Below are 24,252 nucleotides of genomic sequence, written 5' to 3'. Positions count from 1 at the left end.
TCTTATTAGTTTGAACATGATGAGATTTATAATTTAAACATAATTTTTAGCTTCTAAAACTAGGAATTTTAAAACTGTGATTGCTTTGAAATCTGAAATTCTAATTTATCAAAATCTGAGACAACTTTAATCCAAACTGACAGAACATTTAAGATGCTCATTCAATGAGGTGTGGAAGTCCCTGGAATATAAACTTTAGTTTTACAGCCAGAAAACAGTGCTTAAATTTAGAATATCATGTTTGAATAACCTTAGAATTTCTAAACACCTCTGTTTCAAAATAGTTTGATAAATACATGCAACACATTTTGAGATCTGAGAACAACAGTGTTGAATTTCCCAGAAACCATCCTCATGACTGATGTGTGTGTGTGTGTGTGTGTGTGTGTGTGTGTGTGTGCACGCACTATGAAAACAATATTTAAGGTTAAGTGACCCAGCAACATTTTATTCATGCTGAGAGTCACGCCCAAAACAAAGAGGCAAAGGAAACTGATAACAACAACTTGTAATAAATTCTAGTAGTGAGATTTATCAAGAAATTTGTGGTTAGGGGAAGAAACATCTTTTATATTATGCTTCGTCCTCTGAAAAGGGAATGAAAATTAATTTTACTTTTATGGCTAAAAATAATAAATCCAAAAAGTTTCACCATTTTTTCCAAGTCTTATCTCACTTGTTCTCTCTGAGGCACTGGCCTATCCCTATAAGAGAAAATCCAGACTGTGTTCTTAAAATTTGTTATTCACCTGCCTTTTATGACAGTACACCCTCTCATGGTTCTCCTTCTGTTTCATTGACTGTTCTTTTCCTTTCCAGCTCTTCTTCTGACTTCTCTAGAAATCTTATTATTCTCCAAGTTAATGTATTTGCAAGGTAGGCTAACTGCTGTAACAACAACAATAAAAACCTCCAATCATTCAGTGGGTTAATACAGTAGAAATTTATTGCACATTCATGTAACCATCCAATAGTGAGTCCAGGTAAGTGGGGTATGGTGGGGGTTGGGGAATGGTGTACTCTGCTCCATATAGTCATTCAGGAACCCAGGTGATGGCATTTCTGCTAACTGGCTTCCAACACTATTCCAAAGTTGGTCAAACCTGAGCATCTGAGCATCAACATCCAGTGGAGGGATGGAGAAAAGAATGAAGGATAATGTAAGAGAGGTTTTTATGGGCTAGGCCCAAAAGCAACCCATTTCTGTTCACACACTAGAACTTATCAAATAACTACAGTAAACTGAAGGAAGGCTGAGAAATACATTTCCAACCCGTATCCCTAGCAAAAAGAGGAAATGGTCTGCTGATTATCCTGCTGTCTGTCTCAACTCTGTACTTATTCACTTTGGGTAATTTTAATCTATACCAGAGCTTTTTAGTACACTTGCCAATAACTCTCAGACTTATTTCTGAGGATTTGAACTTTTCAATATGCATGGCTTCATTTTCTCTGTTCCATCCTCACTGCCTTGAGCTTGATTAGAGTCTTTATCATTCTTTTCCCAAACATTACAATAGCCTTCCAGTTGGTCTCTCTGCCTCCTTCCCTCTTACCCACTTCTAGTTTATCCTCTGCATCATGTTCATAATTTTATTTTCCAAATTGTGAATTGGAAGACCTCCAAAAGATTTACCAAACAGGAGAAATTGAAACTTTTTAGGGTGCCATAAAGTTCTCCAAGATCTTGCTTATAAACATGCATTCTCCTTCATCTTCTAACTCTTTCCTGTAGTCACTCTCCACTCAGCCATACTGAACCATCTGTTGGGTGACTAAGCTGGTCTGGTCTCTATGCTATTTATTTTACCTAGAATGTTCTTCTTTTTCTAATTATTTGTCTAGAAAAGTCTAGTCATTCTTTTAGGATTACTAAATGTTTGTTCAGTAAATAATCAATTACATTATGTTAAAATATAACCCGAAATAGGATTCAGTGCAAATTTTAAAATTTTAGCTATTTCATGGGACCCAGAAAAGAAAGAATTTAACCTAAACTCCACTGTTTTACCTACACCACATCAAGTGGATTGTGCTGGGCCTTCATAGATGTTGTGATAATTCCAAGTCACTGCCTCATGGAAGGTTTAGGCATAATTATTAAGGATCTGCAATAAAATTACCCATGTATATACAACAGTGCTGTTATATGAGAGTTTTAATATTGTCCTTCTAAACTCAACTAAGTTAGTTGACTAGTAATGGTACACTCTGATCAGGCAGCTTAACTGTTTCCAAATGTCCAGATTATATTTAGGAAAAAAATGTTCTCCTAATACTATGTTCGATGTGATCTTTTGTCTTTTAGACCCAGGAGCATGTAGAAGAAAGCAGAACTGGATGGGCTGGTGGAGTATGATTTTGCTATCTTTTTCTTATGTAAATTTCAAATGAAATTTGACAGATTCTCAGCTATCAAAGGACTATTTGCAATGTACCCAAACTGGCACTACTTATTTTCATAGAAAACATAGTAAGGTATAAAACATATAGGTAGTGATCTCTTGAGTGATTTTGTGCCAATTTCAATGTCCATCTTTTTAAATTCTATTGAAAATAACTCATACTCCTCATGTTCCAGTTTTAAGTTTGTCAACTGAATCCTTGATATCTAGAACTAATATTACTTTTTAAACAAATTCAATATAGATCATTTTTCAAAAGGAAACAAAATCCTTGATCTGTTAAAATAATCTTAATAATTACTAGCCGTCTGAATCTAAAAAAATAAATACACTGGGTATCCTTGTAATTTAAAGACAATCTGCCTCTTATTAAATTTCATATAACATGTACTAAATTTCATATATGTATACTCCTTCCAGTATTTAATGATTTGGTAACAAACAGGAAAACATGTGTTTTGTTTTTTGTGATCATTTATATTTGGAAGTTTAGGATAGATTTATTCAATAATTGATGAGGATTTTAAATGTAAAAATGATGCTTGAGGTAAATACCAATTGTATTTTATATCATATATGAAGAATAAAAATTAAGACAAGAGAATAAGTGAATGTTGGTAGATGCTGCCACTTACCACAAACACATAATTCAATTCAATTAGTATTTGAAGATGAAAGGCTACTTCTCTAAGATTTGGACACATTATGCAACGAAAAAAGAAACTCTTAAGACCTGGTTTAACACATTAGCCCATGATCCAAGGACAAAAAAAAGTCAGAAATCAATTATAAGAGGATAAATTATATAAAAATTTAAACTTAAATTGGCTGGGAAAAAGATAAATTGTAAAGTGATAACCTTCAAATATTAAAAACTCTTAATTGTACACTTTTCTGGATCCAGCTGATTTTGGCTTACATGCTGTTTAATTTATACTCTGTCTTTAATTAAAGATACTGCAGTTTTATTCATTAACTAGGGAATAGTTACTTTATTTATTATATACAGTAAATGCAAATTACATTCTGAGGTAAAAAGATAATAAAGATAAGTATGTAATTCAGAAAAAAAAAAAAACACTCCTATTTGACCTCACTTTTCCTACTGTGCTAAATATCACAGGAAAAAAGAGTAGTATTAAGTGAAAGAAAAGTATTCTCTAAATTTTATGGATTCTTGATCAATCTGAATCTCTGACTCTCACCTTTCAGAAAGGTAATTCTTAGATCGGTATTTGAAATTTTGAGGAAAAAAAGTAAATCTACCAATCCACTCCCATTACAAATATTTCTAGTAAAGAATGAAGAGAAGAAATAATGCTTGAAAATACTCTTTAGTCATGTTCTCCAAGATGATAATATAACTAGATTTACTATACAGTTATATGAATAGTGTAATTTTATAATTATATCAACAATGATACCAACAACCCTTTCAAAGACATTATCTTGAGCATCTGTACACATTTATTTTGAAAATGCTGCAGTGTTCAAAACACTCTGAAACACTTTAGAATGCATCTTTTGAAAGCTCATATTTATAAGCATTTTCAGCATCTTAATAATTTAAAAAATCTGTATTGCACTAACCTTGCACTCTCATCAAATTGAGCTGAATGAATGAATTAATTGCCTACAAAGCTTTAAAACCTTTTTTTTTTTTCTGACGGAGTCTCTCTGTCGCCAGGCTGGAGTGCAGGGGCGTGATCTTGGCTCACTGCAAGCTCCGCCTCCAAGGTTCAAGCAATTCTCCTGCCTCAGCCTCCCGAGTAGCCGGGATTGCAGGCGCCCGCCACGCCCGGCTAATTTTTGTATTTTTAGTAGAGACGGGGTTTCACCGTGTTAGCCAGGATGGTTTCAACCTCTTGACCTCGTGATCCGCCCTCCTCGGCCTTCCAAAGTGTTGGGATTACAGGCATAAGCCATGGCCTCCAGCCCAGCTGTAGAACTTTTTAAAAAAATACCCTCAGTGTCAGGAGATGGAAACCATCCTGGCTAACACGGTAAAACCCCGTCTCTACTAAAAATACAAAGGAAATAGGCGGGCATGATGGCGGGCGCCTGTAGTCCCAGCTACCTGGGAGGCGGAGGCAGGAGACTGGCGTGAACCCGGGAGGCGGAGCTTGCAGTGAGCCGAGATCAAGCCACCGAACTCTAGCCTGAGCGACTGAGCCAGACTCCATCTCAAAATCAAACAAACAAACAAACAAACAAAATACCCTCAATGGAGGCACATATGCCTCCTTTGAGAGAAGATGAGGTCCTTACACTAAATCAAAAGTCATTCCCAACTAAATGGCATGAGCCACCGTGCCCAGTCCAGCTGAAGAACTTTAAAAAAAAAAAATACCCTCAGTGGAGGCGCATACCTCTCCTTTGGGAGAAGATGAGGTCCTTGTATTAAATCAAAAGTCATTCCCAACTAAATCTAGAGAGTAAATGAGTTACTTATCTGGGACATGTGATTTTTGTGCCAGATCATTTTAATATTCATAGTTTTATAATTTTATTGGGAGCGACTTATTTTTATATACTAATCTCAATCTCTTCACATGTATTCAGTAGTCAGTAAAACTTCTAAATTCCAGAAGAGAAATTATCAAAAATTATTTGCAATGATTGTTTTCAAGAGTAAGTTTACACCCTCCCATGGCACCTGCTTTAAATGGATTATTAATTAGCTTTTGTAAGTTCTGACATGCCTTTTGAAAAAGTCTGGCCACAATTTTATATAGCCATAACTCATATGTAATAATATATTGTATATTTAATAGCTTCCTTTGACCTATAGTGAAACTAGTGGCTTAATAAAATTAACCAGAAAAAACTAGAAATGTGTATGTATTTCAGACATTCGTTCAAGTAACATTTATAGGGTCTTTAGATAAAGTATACATGCTAGTCGTATTAGTATAAATTTTAAAAGCTATTTTTGATAATGTGGTTTCTTTTGAATTTGTCAGAGATATTTAAAATGGAAAAAGACTCTCGGAAATCACCTAATGAATTAGAAAAGGGAGATTAAATGTCTAGTTAAAAGTAACTGATCTGTTAGTTGCAGGCATAGAACTAGCAAATAGGTTTCCTGAGAACTTTACTTACCATTTCTTCCCTCCAGCACTGGCACATCCAGTCTCTTAATTTAGGATTAAAAGCCTAACTTCTTTTTTGGTATTTAATCAGAAAAAATAACAACAAATTTGCTTTTGAAACATTTTTTGTTTTGTTTTGTTTTGTTTTTTTGCTCTGTAGAGAACAGACAGAAAAGTGAAGAGTTAATCAAAGGAACCTAGTGCTTAATTCCTTAAATTTGGAGAACAAGCACTGAAGGCATTATGCTTAGACTGCAAAGTCACACCAATTATTTTAAAATAATTTAAGCAACACACTACACCTTCTTTAGGCAGCTGGCAAAACCCCTGGGTTCAAAAAAAATGAATTTTCTTCTTGATGCTTGAAAGCTTGTGCTTTTGATTGAATGTGCACTCAGTTTAGGGCATCCGCTTTAGGTCATTTAACAGCTATGGCAAGATATTACATGGCAGTAAATAATCTCACCTTCCAGGTAAAATATTTTAAATGGCTTTACACTTCATATAGAGATGAGTAATCTATCAAAAAATCTAAGCATGATAAAGAAACCAGTGTAAGGGCCTCATTAAAACTGAGGACAACTTAATGTGGGTGCTTATCTAGGGTCCAGGTATGACTTGCAAGAAGCACTTAACTCGGAACACTTTATGGGCCTAGCTCTAGCAAAATGAATGTGGACATATTTCACACTCTCTTTACCTCACCCCAGTTACCTGTTCATCTAAAGCAGCTGTCTTCAATGTGTGCAATGAAAGGGGAGAAGATAACAGTCCTTGCTTATCAGAAATATTCTTCCTGTTTGCCTGATTCTAGTATCTTAAAACATAATGCTCTGCCCTGTTTTTTTTTTTTATTTTCAATAAAAATAAGATGTTAAGTTTTAATCTAGAACAAAGCTCCTTCAAAAGTCCTTTACTAACTGACTGCAGGCTTGCAGACAATTTTTCTTTTTACTGTGGCACCTTAAAAAATGTTGTGACTCAGGTTTTATTTTAGTAATTAAGGCAATGTAGAACCAAATTGTGTTTCACAACGAGGAATAAGGAGACATAGGCCGGGTGCAGTAGCTCACACCTGTAATCCCAGCACTTTGGGAGGCCAAGGTGGGTGGATCACCTGAGGTCAGCCTGACCAACTATAAATTAGCTGGGCATGGTGGTGCATGCCTGTAATCCTAGCTACTTGGGAGGCTGAGGCAGGAGAATCACTTGCACCCGCAAGATGGAGATTGTGATGAGCCAAGACCGTGCTCTTTGCACTCCAGCCTGGGCAACAAGAATGAAACTCCATTAAAAAAAAAAAAGAGGAGACATTGTAAGAGGTTACTAGTATGTATATTATCATTTAGATAAGAGGATGAAACTTCATTCTGAAATGAAAGAAGGATTTTGTCAAACATTTATAGTAATAAAATTCTACCCACAAAATTGCTAATCAGAGTTTCCTATTCCTGGGCCTCTTGGTTATTAATTTCACTTGGAAGCATTAGTCTCAATATACAAAAGCCTACCAAGGTTGGTCTTATTATTAATGAAACTAATGCAGGAATCATGTAAGGAGGCAGCTGTTTCTCATTATTCCATTTTTTCATTTTAAAGAAAAACTTTAGACAAGTTAAAAGTAGTACAGTTTATTTGAATACAAACAATTCGTAAATAAGGCAGCACTCGGAACCAGAAGAGGTTCTGAGAGTTCTGCCCAGCAATATGAGCAGCCACCTTTTATAGGCCAAACACAGAAGCAAGGTAGATAAATCACTGGTTGACTACACTAGGAGTCAGCCTTATTGGGTCATAGAGCGATGAGGCATCTACCTTATTTGGATGTGGTGCGATATGATGGCTGCCTATGACTGGCTGAAACCCTTTTGCTGGACTTGTAGTTAGGTTTTGGATTGGATACGTACTAAGGTTGTGTTTCATTATATAGGAACTCAAATTATAGAGACAGCCTCAGGTTAATGGCCTTTTGCTTATTTGATTTAACTGATTTATTGATTCTAGGTAAATGTGGTAAGACTTAGGGTACTGTATTTGTTTCCTAGGGCTGCTATAAGTTATGGCAAACTTTGTGGATTAAAACAACAGAAATTTATTCTCTCATCATTCTGAAAGCTGGAAGTCAGAAATCATGGTGTCAGCAGAGCCATGCTCCCTAGGAAGGCTCAAGAGAAGAATCCTCCCTGTCTCTTCCAGCTTCTCATGGCTCCTAGAAATCCCTGGGCATTCTTTTGTTCACAGTCATATCACTTTAATCCCTGCTTCTGTCTTCACATAGCCTTCTTCCCTCTATCAGTGTCTCTTTGTGTCTTCCCCTCCTATGAGGACACCAGTCGTTAGAGTTAGGGCCCACTTTAATCCAGTATAAGCACATCTTCAGTTTCTACCTTGATTACATCTGCAAAGACCCCATTTCCAAAATGGTCACATTCTGTGGCTCCACGTGGACATGAATTTTGGGGGAACTTAGTCCATTACAGACATCACATCAAATAAGTTGCATTTTAATGTCACATGATTATAGTTATTTCATGAGAAATAATGATTGGTTGTATCAAAAAGGCATCAAATATGGGATCATCATTAAAGGAGCCTACAGTGACTTCCCCCACTCTCTTCTTGCTCTACAATGGGTCTCACGTTAGGTCTCACCAGGATAGGTATTTTAGCTAAAAGATACTGGTAGCTTTTTGTTGCTGTTGCTTGATGTAGTTCTCATGTGGAGGGATACCAACTAGAGAGAGCTGGCTTTAAATCTGCTCTGCATGATGTAGAGTAGCTCTTTCCTCATCTAATTCTTTTAATGATTTGCCATCATTTCACCAAACAATGACCAATGGAGAAAGAAAAGTCAGCAAATGTAAGACAAGCCAATTAATTTTTTAATGGGAAATATATGAAACTATTTTCTAAAATTTAGTGTAAGAACATTTGCAGAATTTCAGTTATATCTATCATTTAGAATGTTGAAGTGTGACTTGTTCTGTTTCAAGGCACACTAAAGAGCCTAGCATGCCTTAGGTAGTTAAGTGGTTCCCAGCAAGTTCTGCGTGGGGTTACCTGTTAGAGGTCAAACTAGGGCATTGAGGACAGTCTGCAGTCTGCTTCTTGTGCTCAAGGAGTAAACCTCACCCAACATAGGCAACCTTTTTCTCTCAAGTCCAGAAGCCCCTCCTCACCATTAAAAACTGTGGCTAGCAAGCCATGATCTTTTCATCTTCAAAATGTCTTCATTGAATGATTGGTATTAGGTGCTTGGCATCAGAAAAATCAAGAATTAAAAGAGGTATAAGTCTTAACGAGCATCAGACTTTGGTCAAATGCCTCATTTGAAGTTTGGTTTGGTTAAATATCAACATTCGTTTGTGATTCTTCCAACTCCGTTTCAAACCACATAACCTTCGACTTAGAAATTTAATCAAATTAAGCATTGTGAATCCAGGGGTATGCAGTAGCAGCCAAGCAGTGGTTGGGATGTTCAAGTGCCTGTTAGAATCACTACATAAGCTGTTTATCTGAAAGAATGAGATTCCAGATGTGAATGACAGAAGACAGAGGAGGCAAGACATTCTGATTCCTCTAACTATGACCATACAACGCTTTTATATATTAAAACAAAATCTATGGTTTTAGTTTGGTTTGTCTTTTGAACATAACCTCTGTTAATTTTTTTCAGTTCTTTGTTTCAACACCAGTTTTCAGCTATGATGCCATTTCATACTACAAAATATTTAGTGACAAGGATGGCTACAAACATATTCACTATATCAAAGACACTGTGGTACGTTCCTTCCAAGATTTATCTCCTCAAAGATCATTCACTTGAGGTTGCTCAAATAACGCTCGGTTTCACACAACATAATGTTTGTCTTTTTATAGGAAAATGCTATTCAAATTACAAGTGGCAAGTGGGAGGCCATAAATATATTCAGAGTAACACAGGATTCACTGTAAGTATTGCACGAAGCACGATGCACCATTCAGGTTTTAATTGGCACCGATGGACGTAAATGATACTGTACCAACTCTCTTAATTAAGAAGATTTTTGTTACTCTATAATTCAGACAGTTGTGAGTTCATTTACGATTGTACATTTTAAATAACTAGTCAAAATGATTTTCTTTTGGAAAAAAGTCTTCAGTAGGTGGTAATTTCTCTTCTGATATTTGGTAGGTAATTATATAAAAAGTATACAAATTTTAAGACAATATCTGGTTCTAAAGGCAAATTTTACCCTTCAGCACTTGAAGCAATGAGCAAGTTTCAAAATACCCTGGAGGGCAGCCCATAGATATGGAGCATCTTTTGTAGTGATTCATTGTTATATAAGTTGAACATTATTATTTATAACAGCTATCACTTATGGAGCAATTACTGTGTACCAGATACTGTAAAGTAGAAATGGTTATCCTAAGTTTGCAGATGAGAAAAGGGATACTCATAAAATTTAATTAACTTGGCCAAAGGCCACAGTTAGTTAGTAGCAGACTAAGATTCAATCCTAAAGCATTAAATCTAAGGCTGTTATTGTTAACCTGAACATAGGACTGCTTTCTTACAGTTCTTTCCTCTTCAGTCCATTCTGCATACTATTTAAATAAACCATCTTCAAATAATCATTTATGATAAAACTGCTCTAATCACAAAAGTATACTTTCTTTCTACAATTTCTAATACAATCTGCATCTAGGGATCCTCTCTTAGTGCTGAAAATCTGCCCGCTGTTAGCTGAAATTCTAGGAGCAAAAAGGTGAGGACCATTAGTCCAGGAGGCTCATGGAATAAAAGCCTGTCGGAAATCTATTATCAATCTTTGGAATTCCTTGAATGGAGGGCAAAGGTGTTTGGACTTTCTTTGGAGCAGCCATTAAAAGCACTAGAGTAAAGGGGAGGGACATGCTCAAAACTGGTGGGAGATTCATTTCAGACATGATGTGTTGAGGAGGTGGGGAAAAACTGAAGGTGGAGAGCGCCAGCTCTGGTCATAAGAGACCTGGACTAGAATAGTGGCAATGCAGTAGATGCTCTGAGGACAAAACTGCACCTCCTTCTTTGTTTGCGTCCTTAGCACTTAGCACAGCGCCTGACACAGAGGAGTTCAATACACATTATCTAAATGGAAGAGAGAGCAGAATAGACAGTAAAAACAGATGGAGGCTAAACAGGACTGGCAAAGGGAGACTGTTTGGGAAAAGAGAGAGAAAAGAGACAAACTGGACCCAGCTGCAAGGGTTAGAGAGGGAGACAATCAGGGAAGCTTCCACATAACAAGGAAGCAGCAGGGGGCTGTTGGGGAAAGATCCTGAGTCCTTTATTCACAGATTGTTTGAGGTTATGCAGGGAGGTCAAGGGAAAGGGATGATGGGAGTCATGCAAAGTTAGTAAAGATGCATAGAAAGGTGTTAGTTTAGGAGATAAATTTGGTGCTATAAACGAGTTGTATTCCATTGCTTTTTTCTTCTACTTGGTGCTAATAAGATTTTCAAGATACCTAGGACAGAGTGAGAACTGGACTGCCTAATTGTCCTGAGAATTCAACCAAACTTCGGTTATCCCAAACTTTTCACATTCGTTGGGGGAGAATAATGACAGTCTCTGATACTCAGATGAACATACAGCAGAGTGAAAACCACGTCACAAAACTGAATTTCCCACTTCATGGTTATTTTAAGACAGGTCAGAATCAGAACCTGGATACTTAAGTAACAAGCATGTTCTCTTCTGACTTGTTTTACATCTGGCTAAATTTACATGCCCTGTGTGTGGTATCCAGTGTGATATCCTCAATTTGTAGCAAACCTATCTATTGATAGGGTTTCTATAAAATAAATTCAAGGTATGTTCAGAATCACAGATAAAATTAAATAACACAGTACAGAGAAACAGGTAAACTGTTCTTAATCATGGAAAAGGCAAGGAATGATATTAATACAATTTCCTAGTTAATTTGCATGGCTCATAATGAATCAGAATACAATATCCCTATAATAAAAACAGTATTCAGCATAATTTAATCTCCCTCTGATGATTTGGAAGTCAGAATAAATACGCAAAGTTCAGTTATTGACAGCAGTTATTTGTGTACCTAAGAACCAGTTAATAAATAGTTTCATTAGATGAATGCTTACCTATATTGATACTATATTAGTATTAATACTAACAATTCTATTATCACTTATTTATCAATACTTAATAATTTCTGAATATATTTTCAGGTTTTATTCTAGCAATGAATTTGAAGATTACCCTGGAAGAAGAAACATCTACAGGTAATTTATGTCCATTCATTCTGTTATTTCTATATATTGATATTTTAATATAAAAAGTCATCATCTCCAGGAGATGGAAAATATTTTAAAATTGTGGCACATAATAAAAATTATTTATGAATTGAATTGAGAAAAAACATTTGGAGAATGTTGTATATTACATCAGTATAAAAAACACACACTCTCAAAATGTTAGAAGTATTTGTTTTCAAAAGGAAAAAACAAGAAATTCTAATGCTCATATAAATACTAAATACTATTTTGGTACTAAACACTTTAACTACATATAGTTAAATTGAGGACATTTCTTTATTTAACACACATTTGTTGAATACCCAGTATGAACCAGGCGTTGTTTTTATTCTGATAATATGTGATTTCCTTCACTCTGGCTCACTTTGGCACCACCCATCCCTGCCGCTATATTAGTGCTTAAAGTCAGTCCAGTTGTCCCGTTGATGACTGAAATGGTGCCCTCGACAGCCCTTTCTGGATGTGGAAAGGAAAGCGATAGTTACTACATGCTGGTAGTCTATTACACGCCAGGCACCTTTTAATCTGACTTATATATGTAATTTCATTTAATTCCTACAGCACTATGAGGCAGGCAATGTTGTTGGAGCCAGGATTTGTACCTGGACATGCTGATCTCTGAGCCCTTGCTGTTAACTGCCTCCCTGATGTTTCCAAGGTCACACCCAAATAGGGACATGTGCTAACATACTAACCCTAACAGAGGAAATAAGAAATTTGCCCTCTGTCATATTTCTCTGTTCCCTCCTGGATCGTGATCTTACTTTATGTGTGAAGAAGAATCACTCTCTGGGTCCAGCAATGTCTCTGGCCTGACCACTCTCTGCCATGCCCAAGGCAAAGTCAGGGACAGCAGCAGAAGAAACTGAGAGGTGGCACAGGAGATCCTGACAGCCACCATGGGGTTCTGACCTGTCCAGATGCTGGCATGACATCATCTAAACTCTTCCACATGGAATTCTGATTCTGAGGGTGTAGGATAAGGTCCCTGAATTTGTGTGTTGAAGCCAATCACCCTGTTCAGGAACCACACAGATGACTCTGCAGAGTGAGTGTGGGGGCAATGTGGGCAGTACAGACAATTGGCTTGTGTAGCCTGTGTGGAGGGGGCATTCCCAGCCTGAGCTTCCACGAGCCCAAATTTCCTGCTGAAAGGAGTGAAGGCACAGAAGGCACTTAGAATTGTCATTTCTTATTTCTAATTTGCCTATTATTAATTTACCCTTCCTGATACATGGTAAGAACAGGGACTCTTTCTTGGTAATACTGCCAGATTTTCCTTCTATGTTTTGCCATGGGGTGGAAACAGAGAGATAGGAAGATGAAGAACTATGCATTCCCAAGCACTTTGTAAAGTGTAAAAGATGAATGGTTATGGGAAATGACTACCTCACTGCCATTTGAGGTGTTAGATATTTCTCCCACTCCAGGGAAACCACATAGGGCTTCTTCCTCAAGGTTTGTGCCTATTAAGGCAAAGATGGATCAAAAATCAAGCTACATCAAAATACTGTGATTCCCCTTTACTTTAAATGATATTGGCAACAGAAAAATAGAGTGGGTTTGATGTCAATATGTAAATTAGTCACTTTACATGGAGTAGTACATTTTGATAAATACAATCTCAAAATTTCAGCTTAGTTTTATTTTCATTTCCCTCTAGAATTAGCATTGGAAGCTATCCTCCAAGCAAGAAGTGTGTTACTTGCCATCTAAGGAAAGAAAGGTGCCAATATTACACAGCAAGTTTCAGCGACTACGCCAAGTACTATGCACTTGTCTGCTATGGTAGGTAACGGACCTCACACAAGCACACCATCCCCACGGGCATTGTTGTCATCCTCCTCACCTCTATCTGATCAATTCTTAGCTACAGTTAATGAGCACTTGTTATATGTACGAATCTTATCTTGTGCTTATAGAAAAAGAAATGAAAGGAGGATAGGAGGGTATTATTATCTTCACTTTTTTGCAGCTGAGGAAACAGAGCTTGGGGAAACAGAGTAACTTGCCAAAGGTCCACACTGCGGCTAAGCATCAGCCAGGATTGAAGCAAGGGTCTGTTGCCTCTAAATTCCATGCTCTTAACCACCGCATTCCACAGCACTAAGATTGCATGCAGAGGCAACCTATCAGCTAGGCTTCACAGGATTTGAGCAATAGCAATAAAATAAATGTTCTCTGATAAAATGGTTGCTGGACTCTCGGCCCCCTTTTCCCAGAGAAATATCAAACTCTCACAGCCAGGGGAATGAACAAAGGCTTAGAAACCTGAGATCCCCACCTCGGAGGTCAATCATTCCTCAAACTGTAATTTCAATGGGAATAGAAAATGAACCTTTGTCACTCAAGACGTCCTTTCTAAATTTGGAAAACATCGTGAGTAATACATTCAAATATAACAAGCCATAAGTAAGAAAATCTACGAAACATTTCCTGATTGTTTAGGATATACGTACATTTAATGAATAATTTCTACCCATATAATTTTATTTTATGCACAACCTTTTATCTATATCTTGAGCATGTGGCAAACAATAAAACAGGTTAGGTTAAGAGGCCAATATAGATCAATGAAATATATTAGGGTCTAAGTCATTATGGAGATTTGGAAAACTGACTTGGGAATCTCTAATTCTCCAATCTCTGTCACCTCCCCCAGCTTATTCCTAATTTGGGGCTGGGAGTTAGAGTACTTGGAAAAAGGTATTACAAAATGTATACTACCCTCCTATTTTAGTATCAGCTCCCCTGGTGGGGGGTATGTGGCTCAAAGGACAAATGGAATCTTTGGCTGCTTGATATCCCTGTTCAGTTGCAGAAGTCCTGAAGATCCCATAAAGGGAACCAGAATGAAGGCTACCCTAACATGCCACTTCCTTCAGTCCAGCCACCTGGCCCCTGAACCTGAGCTGCAGCTCATTTGACTATGTGGACATGAATAAGCATTTTAACCCAAATGCTCCTTTCAAGATAGCACAAAGATGTCAGTTTGAAATAACACTTTCATAAAATGTTTGGTCAGTGGCATCTTTGAAATGTCAAGAGATTGTTGTTCATGACCGTATGTGCTGATTGTGGTTACTGGCATTTAAAGGTATGCATTAAATGTCCCTCTCAAGTTGTATGCAACATTTTTCAACCTAAGCTATGTATTTATGCAACATAGATTGAAAGCTTACGTGCCAGGCACATAGTATCATTGAACTAACCATACTGAGTCATCTGTTTATCTATCTTTTTCTCCTGGAAGACAGGGGCTACTTTCTTTTAATCTTTGTATTTCTAAGACTAAGAGGAATGTCTAATACATAATAGACATTCAATGCTTGTGGAATTAACATAGATATGAGGTAATATTGCTGTCCTTTGCAAAGTCTACAGAAAACTGGTTTTATGCTGATGTATTTGCTGATGAATGCATCAGTGACACTACATTTACATCCATGCATTTGTATGTGTATGCATTCTGCATTTGTATAATGCTTTAATGTTTTTGGAAGACACTATCTCACATTTTACATTAGTTTGTCTTCCTAATATATACTTGAGCCTGTGTGCCTACTGAAGAGATGAAGAATAAAAGCCTAAGCTCTCATCAAAAGTTGGTGGAAGAGTCCTTTCTAGAACTTGAATCGCCTGACTTTTCCACCACTCACTCTTCCTCGGCAGTATGGTAATTTCCCATTTAGCAAAAAATATACTGTGTGGGAAGCATCACATCGTCTGGTGTTTTTGAAGCTCCAGTAAAATGAGTCACTGCGCCATCATAGGAAAAACCTTGAAATCTTTCCCTTCGGGACTAAGAGTAAAGCCTCATTATGTAACTTCAAACTCTCCCGAGGGATGGTTAGTAAGTCCCAGATGATAGGATCAAAACAGGTAAAATCATATCGATGATGCTGATGGAACAAAAGCATGCAAGGTAGGCTTCTCAAGGATTGATGTTTAGGCCACTAGGATCACACCTTCCGTCCAGTGTCAAATGCAGTCATTTATTTGTCTCATTTTTTAGGCGAAAAAAAAAAAAAGATGTGCAAGTTTCCATTATTGAAACTACACACCCATGAAAATTCCACAGGGTGTAGATGCTGGTTGATTAGACTCTAGAAATTTATATTCATGTCTCATTTCTTTGCACTCTGGCTGGAAATATAATATGTATGTTTGTCCTTTTTCATAACTTTGATGAAAAACTGGCCAAAATGAGAATCTCTGCAATAACATTCTATAAAATTCTGAGATTCCACACAGGAACTTTTGGGTCTTGAGGGAACCTAATAAATACCATCCTTTTTCCTCATTTCCAAATTAGACTAGGATTCAGGCAGGAAACCAAAATATTATCTTTATTACTTGTAAAGGCTAGTTGGAAAATGTGGTAAAGCTGTGTGGTTTCCCAATATTGCATCCCAGAATTATACTTACACAAATATGGGTACCACAGGGCAGCCACCATCTTCCTCCATGGGGCTTGGCACTGGCACAGGTACAGCACTGAGGAACAGATCAAAAGCATGTTCTCTGCAGGCAGAAAGATGCCAGAAGCAAGACAGAAGGAGCTACTCATACCCAAGTCTTCTCAGAACTCTACAAAAAATTCATTTCTCCTCTGCTTTGCATGGGCCAAGCATGCTACTCTAATGGGTTCCCTCCACATAGAAGGTAGCATCCTCACCCTATCTGGCGAGGAGGGGCAAATGAACATGTATCTCCAACCTCCACATTTGTTGCTTTTAACCTACTGATGGAGCAAATTTATGCTTAAAAGATTTATTTCCAGACATTATTTGATCCTGTATTTCAAATAAGGAATAATTCATTTTTAATTATTTGTAGATCTTGCTAAAAATAGCCAGTTTCTGCATAGAGAAGCTGAATGCATGTTGGAATATGTAGTGGACACTGGTGTGCCAGCCAGATCCCTTCATCCCCATCTTCAGGACTGACTCAGTCATTTCTTCAGCTGCTGAAAGTGCTACTGGCTGACAGCTTACAGCTGAACAGCCCCCTAACCCTAACTACCCCAAACACACTGGAGTTTTCTCTTCTCCCAGGCCACATCCAATGACTGCTTCATGCTAGGGGATAAAGGCTGGCCTTGTTGCCCCATTGGAGACAACTCTACAAGCCATCTAGGGGTCTCTATGTGACGTCAGTGACATCTACCTTCCTCTCCTGACCCATTCTTCCTCCTCTTCCCCCACAAGTGTGCATCCCAATACCACCCCCACAAACCTCCTTCCAGGACTGTTTCCCAGGGACCTGCCACAGCATATTTTAAAAGGAAGTATATCCCATATAGATTTCTGCATGTATTACTGCATGGAAGAAATACTAGATTTTACCCATCTAAATAAGCTGAACATTGAACCAAGAAACCAGATTGAAAATACAATCTGGGTACTGGTGAAGGTTGTTTGATAATAAAGACACAGCCAAAACTGGCCCAATACAGCATGACATCTTCCCAGAAGGCCATTTGTCACTGCAGCTTCTGGGGTGCATTTGTGTAATTAGATATTAACGATTCAGGATTAGTCTTGGGAAAGTGCACAGGCAAGGCCTCTCTCACAGCTGTTCTTTGAGTGGGCTTTGATCTCATGTATTGTTTAAATGTAACTTAAAAGTGATGTTTTCTTCTCTATGGGGAAAAAAATAGCTGCAGAATTAAAAGATGTGCTGGCACTTGACACTAATCACAAATACTACCAGCAGCTCGTCTTGAAAACAAAGTGTTATTTTAACACTAAGCCATGATTTTGTTTTCATCCTGCACACAGGCCCAGGCGTCCCCATTTCCACCCTTCATGATGGACGCACTGATCAAGGTACTCTCTTGCATGCTATTTATCTTGTTTCAAGTAATCCTGAACTCTCTGCGATGCTCCGCAAGAGAAAGCAGGACAGTTTCTCCACACCACCAAGGGAACTGCGGTGGAATCCTGTTATCACACCACTTATTATTGCACAGATTTGGATATTATTTGGGTCAAACATGATCCTATGAAATTTAATAATTCTTTGCAGTGAGAACCTGGCATAACACAGATGAGTTATATCAGAGGGTTTAATTCTATCTTCTCCAATCAGCCTTATAAAAAGCACAGATTAGAATTGGGAAAAAAACTTAGCACATTCAGTACGATCTTCCTTCCAAAATAGAATTTCTAGTTTTTCTTTTTTTTTTTTTTTGCTCAGGGGGTTGGGGGTAGGGGGTTGTTTGTGTGTGTGTGTGTATGTGTGTGGTAACATCCCAAACCGGAAACAAATTCTACATGTAACTTCTTCAGTTCAGAGCAGAGGGTGACTGTCATGCCAGCTTTTTTTGTTTTAACAGCTACATCACATTGTTGCCACGTATGAACGCCCTGAAATTTGGAGGCTCTTTCCATTTTCAACTGCTATCAAGACAGTCCTCCTCTATCCTGTATTTGTGATATTGGTTCAAAATAGTTCACATCTGAAAGACGACTGGTTTTGCTCTCAACAGAGTTGTCCGAGTGTCTAATTGCTCTGATACTCTCCTGCTGGCTCTCCATTACTATTAATGGATTTTGATTTACTATTAAACAACATTATAGGGTTGGAGTTGTTGGAGGCCAGGGACAATGAGGCAGATGCCGCTTTCTTCAGCACTCATGCCTGCGATTGCTCCTGGACAGCTTTGGTGACAAGTCAGGAGACTGCCTTGGGATTAGTTTGGCTGTCAGCTCAATGGCTCAAGTATAGGTGAAAATAATGAGAAAAAAAACAGAATCAATTTGGGAACTCTGGACAGGACAGGCATTGTGATAATGGGACTGTGAATTTAGTTTCATTTTAAGATTTTTTTTAACCCTTGTGTCTAATAAGGAAATACTTGTAAGAATAACAGATTATGTTTCTTAATTTGACCATCTCAGTCAGTGAGATTGATTTCAAGTCGACAATGTTTTGTTTTAATAGAAATCACCATCAGTGTATAATTCCCATTTTATCAAGACTCAAAATAATAGCCAGCCTTTCTTTTTCCATAGCATGAATTTCCACTTTCTTGAGCTCCTTCTTAGATTCCTGGCAGATCTCTTTACTGATTTTGAAGCTCCTTTATTTCACTCCTATTTACAAAATAGGTACATCCTCAGATATATCAGATGTAATTAAATAAGTGCTAACTGAAAAAATAGAATTCAAATTCTTTCAGAGCACAGTTCCACAACTTACCTAATGTGAAATTATTCTCCTGTGTTCGTTATAAATGCAGATTCCCAGGCCTTCCCCAAAGATTTTAATATGGTACATCTTAAGTTATGCTTGGAAGTTTGTATTTTTAATAGTAAATGTTCAACTGCTGTTTTGGAGCAGATGCTGTGTCTCTTATTTACATCGCATTTGGTGTCAGCAATCTCATTTAACAAATATTTATGGAACTTCTACCACATTAAACCAGACACTGCGCTAGGTCCTGGATCTATCTATAAAATAAAGAGATACTGGGTTAGACGATGTCCTTGTTCTCAAGGAGGTTATAGATGAGTAAGGAATATGAACATGGAAATGAGCAGTTACAATACAGTGGGGTAAGTTCTAAGATAGGGGAACTACAGAAAGCCTGGAAGCCCACAGGAAGAGCAGCTCATCTGAGTTTGGGGGATTAGGAAACGTTTACTAATGATAGCTACCACAAGCCTAAGACTCATGAATATGAAGTAGGTGTTGATGCTCTTTGGATGATTGGTTTGATAATGGTTTTTTACTGAGATAGAGGATTCACTGTAGAGATCAGGTTTTGGGAGGATGATGAATTTTGTTTTAAATGTTGAGCTTGAGGCACTGATGGGATGTTTAAGTGGAGTTGCTCTGTAATGACATTATTTTGGATCTGGATGTCAGAAGATCAGTTTGGACTGAAGATACTGATGAAAGTCATTAGTTTATGGAGCATGTGGTAACTAAGGCCTTGGAAGTGGATGGCATGAGCAGAGTGATAGTACAAGAGTGGATAGGGTTAGTGGGGAGTGAGCCTACCACAAAACTGTGTGGATCATCAACACTTGAGAAATGGAAGGAGAAAAATGAGCCTGGAGAGGAGACCAAGAAGGAACAGAAGGAGGGGAATAAACTTGAGAGTATGGTATTGTGGAAAGCAGGGGATGAGAACTCAAAGAGGAGGAAATAATCAGCCGTGCCAGATGCTGCAGAGAGTGAAGGAAGACTTGCTCTAAATTAATGGACTTAGCAAGAAGGAGATTGACATTAGCTTGGTCAGAGCCATTTCAGTGGAGCAGTGGAGGTGGAAGCCAGATTAAAGCAAAATTAGGTCTGCATAAGTAAGTTAAAAAAAAAAAAAAAGGCAATATTTCCAGTTGGCCTGAGTGTGATGAGAAGAGGGGATTGGTGGGATGATGGCTGTAAAAAGTTGATGTAGGTTTAATTTTGTTTTTGAAAGAGGATAAACATTTGAGTATGAGTGAATGTTGATAGAGGAAATCAGGAGAAAAAATGGAATGAAAACATAGAGGAGGGAGGTCCCTAAGAAGTTGAGAAAGGATGACGATCAGAGACAGATAAGAGGATCAATCTCTTGTGATGTGATGGGAGAGAATAAAGAAATTGTTGGTATAATTGTATGAAAGTTGGAACACAGTGAAATGGCTTCATTTTCCCTGCAAAGAGGGGGAGGGTTATTTGAACGTAGCAGGTAGTACTTGAACCAGATTCTGTGGGAATCCAGAAGAGCTGGAATTGACAGGGAGGGCCCAGTTAAAGCTTAGTTGCTTTCGGCACAGAAAATGCTCATTAAAATTTACTAATTCATGACATGACCTTATTAATCAGCCTTTCCATGGATTCTTCCCATAATTAAATTAATGAGCAATGTGGGATTTTGAAATGATTCAAACAGAAATCAAGTATAAGGTCCATCGCTGTCATAACTCAATTTCATCACAATGAAGAGCCTACAAATACATGTGGAGCAGATACTACATGCCAGATACTAGGTGCTGTGTGTGCTTGGTACTGAGTATACAGTGATGGATGAAAGAAAGTAAAAGGTGTAGTCTGGCCTGTACTCCCCTTGCTAGGTTATAGGTTTTTAATGCACAGCCTTATTGAGAAGCCCATCTGCCAACTCTCACTCTCCCCACTGCCCCCTGTGAGATTCTGTTTGTGCTCCAAGAGGTGGAAAAATTGCCCACTCACTATCCATAAAAATGCAACTCTAAATGCTGAACCCTAAAAGCATTTAGATTAAATTTGGCATTTCATTAAGCCATGTATCAGAAAAGTTCGGGAGCTAAGAACAGAACAGAGAAAGAGTCAAAGCCGTAAACACGTGACAACACCCGGATACTGTCTCCCACTTCCAGTGCTTGTGGTAAAATAATACAAATAGTAATCAGTCAATCAATCAGCCACTCTGTGTGCTTGATCCACACAGGAGTCTATTGATCCATGGCAGCTCCACACACAGAATCCACGCAAGAATGAAGGGTTGGCTCTGCTGTACTTAGAATTGTGTATTCATTTTACTTTTTTGGTTTTAACTTTTAAGGTGTCACAAGTATCTCTTCCCTGATGGATTACCCAAAGTTAATGTGAAATTCATTATGTATCTTATACAAATCATACCCAAAACATCTATACTTGTGCTAAGATTAAATATAACATGTTGGAGCAAAATGCCATGAGTATATGAAAACTGAGAGTTACAAGAGAAGTGGTTTGGCAAACTTAGTATAGTTACAAGCACTCCTCCAGCTCTCTCTCTTCAGAGACCACTCTTTCAAAAAGGCATAAAAACAAGAAGTCCATGGACATCTTTTATAGCAATAAATATACCTCACAAGTCATCCAGCCCCTCTTTTAAAATATAAAGCTAAAACTCCACATATTATTTGAAAGACTAACTTTTCCCTAGAAAATGCTGATGTCAATCCCAAGTTCAAAATAAAGTCTATAAAAAGCCCTCTATTGCTAGAAGCCTATTTGCATGTATTACCAATCTACAGATTTAAGAGATCAATGGATTTCTTCCTTTTCAAATATTAAAGTGTGAAATATAACTGAGCTGAAGTATAAATAGCAGGTTTTAGATTTTTTAAAGATTTAAGACACAGAAAGAGCATAGTGTGTGTGTGTGTATATACAATATATATTGTTGTCTTACTCAGATATATCACTACCTTGAGAGAAAGGATCTGAAAGAATAGCAAACACAATAATTCAATTTCCAAAAAGAGGAGAATATCCTGTATTAATCAAGTACAACAGGAAAGTGTAAGAAAGAAAGATTTTAAACATCACAGAAATAATATTCAACTTAACACATTAAAAATTAAAAAACAAATTTTGAAATTACACAATTAATTATTTTAAATTTGAGGCCCCAGTAATCCAGATTGTATTTCCACTACATTTTTTTTAGTATATGATAAAATAAATATCACCTGCTTAGGTCATGCCTTTAAACTTAAAAACAAAACAGTTTTAGATGGGAAAACATGATTGAATAAACGTTGTTGCTCCTGTGATCTTGCTCAAAATGTGTTTTGATGCTATTAGAATTAGTTAAAGACACAGTGATTAAAATGTGATGTCCTTCCTAAAGGCTGATTATGCTCTAAAGGCTGATTATAAATACATTTGTCAATATGAAACTTCACTTCTTAAGCAAGCTTTTCACAGTTTCAGTTTCACCCATATTGAAGTCAAAGGAATTTTAAGGGAAAAAATTGTTTATGGAAATACTATTGATTAAAAATGAACATTTAACTTTTTTTCAGAAATTAAAATCCTGGAAGAAAACAAGGAATTGGAAAATGCTTTAAAAAATATCCAGCTGCCTAAAGAGGAAATTAAGAAACTTGAAGTAGATGAAATTAGTAAGATCTTTTAAAAACTTCTCATTTATAGATATGAAGCTGAGCAATTTTCTTGCTTTTAAAAAAGCATAGGGTGAACGTTACAGTGCAAATTCTGTGATCTATTAATATTACAGGATTTCATTTAAAATAATCTTATGGTAACAATTTTTAGTTTTACTAAATATCTTTAATATGTTTGTGAACATGGTTGATCTTATACATTTTCAATAGCTTCCTTTCCACATTGACATTTTTCAAAAAGAGCTTATCTAATTTTAATTTTAAAATGTGTCCTTCTAGAACAAATAATAATTCAAGATTTCTAGTCATTTATACATTTAACACAAAAATTTAATAAAAGTTACTTTCAATATATCCTCAATTCTTAACAATTTAGTAGTTGAAAATTGATTTTATGGCATATATTGCTATTAAAGATAATAAATTGATGCTGTGAATACTGTGGAATGAAGATTTTTCTCCTTTTTTTTTCCTCAAAGCTTTATGGTACAAGATGATTCTTCCTCCTCAATTTGACAGATCAAAGAAGTATCCCTTGCTAATTCAAGTGTATGTAATATTTTCTTTGGTGTAAAAACTATTTACTGAAAATATGTTAGATGAAATACACATTTATGAAATAGAATGAACCATTCTCCTTGGTAACAGTTCCTATTGATGCTGTTTTTATATATTCTTCAACTAATCAGAGTAAATAAAATATGGCTATTTAAAATAGATTGAGGAAGTTTTGAGATTTTAGCTGGACTTGCTTGCATTGGCTGTGTTAAATTTCCTTTGTATGGCAATTTGCCGAATGTGTCAGAATACCTTTGAGATAGAGAAATTGCAGCCAAAAAAATATTGTAAATCATCTTCACATCTTATGTAATTGAGTTAGAAATGAAATAAAGGAATAGAATACATTTAGTGGAATCACACCCAAAATCAGTGCTGACCTACACACAATTTGCTTAAAACACCATGCATTTTTTTTAGTATATCTTATGTCTGCTTTTAGCAAGTGGCAGGTGGCAGAAATGACGAAAAACCCACACATATTCCTTGAAATGCCAACCCTAGATGTATCCGTTTTGGGGAATAGGAGAGGCTGTGTCCCAAAACAACTTCCTTGTAGCAAACCTCTGGGAAAAGCCTGGACTCCTCTTGATTTTGAGCCAGTTCTAACGCCATTGTTATTTTATCACATAATTGTACTGGAATTACTAGAAGCAATGCTTGGCCAGGATGGGAAATAGAGTTTTACAAAGAAATCAAAGATTCTTTTTTTTTTTTTCCTTTAGGTATGGTGGTCCCTGCAGTCAGAGTGTAAGGTCTGTATTTGCTGTTAATTGGATATCTTATCTTGCAAGTAAGGAAGGGATGGTCATTGCCTTGGTGGATGGTCGAGGAACAGCTTTCCAAGGTGACAAACTCCTGTATGCAGTGTATCGAAAGCTGGGTGTTTATGAAGTTGAAGACCAGATTACAGCTGTCAGGTGAGCACCTTCTCATTCAAGCAGATGTCAACATGCAACAAAAGTCATGCAATCACTATTGTGTTTCTCCATTCTTCATGACTTAATTCTTTTTTTTTTTTTT

At 37.0% G+C, this 24,252-nt stretch overlaps 1 protein-coding gene across 2 annotated transcripts in view; it reads left to right on the top strand.

Moving 5' to 3' along the window:
• FAP (fibroblast activation protein alpha) overlaps positions 1-24,252 on the top strand; it is a 71,805-nt gene that overhangs the window by 30,210 nt on the left and 17,343 nt on the right. For both annotated transcript variants that reach the window (XM_023217333.2, XM_023217334.2), the window contains 9 exons: positions 2,309-2,353; positions 9,174-9,278; positions 9,377-9,447; positions 11,714-11,767; positions 13,464-13,588; positions 17,584-17,631; positions 22,570-22,668; positions 23,151-23,220; positions 23,955-24,149. In XM_023217333.2, the coding sequence (XP_023073101.1) occupies positions 2,309-2,353; positions 9,174-9,278; positions 9,377-9,447; positions 11,714-11,767; positions 13,464-13,588; positions 17,584-17,631; positions 22,570-22,668; positions 23,151-23,220; positions 23,955-24,149 (812 nt within the window). The remainder of the gene's footprint in view (positions 1-2,308; positions 2,354-9,173; positions 9,279-9,376; positions 9,448-11,713; positions 11,768-13,463; positions 13,589-17,583; positions 17,632-22,569; positions 22,669-23,150; positions 23,221-23,954; positions 24,150-24,252) is intronic.

The sequence above is a fragment of the Piliocolobus tephrosceles genome, chromosome 11 (genome assembly GCF_002776525.5).
Source record: "Piliocolobus tephrosceles isolate RC106 chromosome 11, ASM277652v3, whole genome shotgun sequence".
Lineage (NCBI taxonomy): Eukaryota > Metazoa > Chordata > Mammalia > Primates > Cercopithecidae > Piliocolobus > Piliocolobus tephrosceles.
This window is presented reverse-complemented; position numbering and strand designations above follow the sequence as displayed.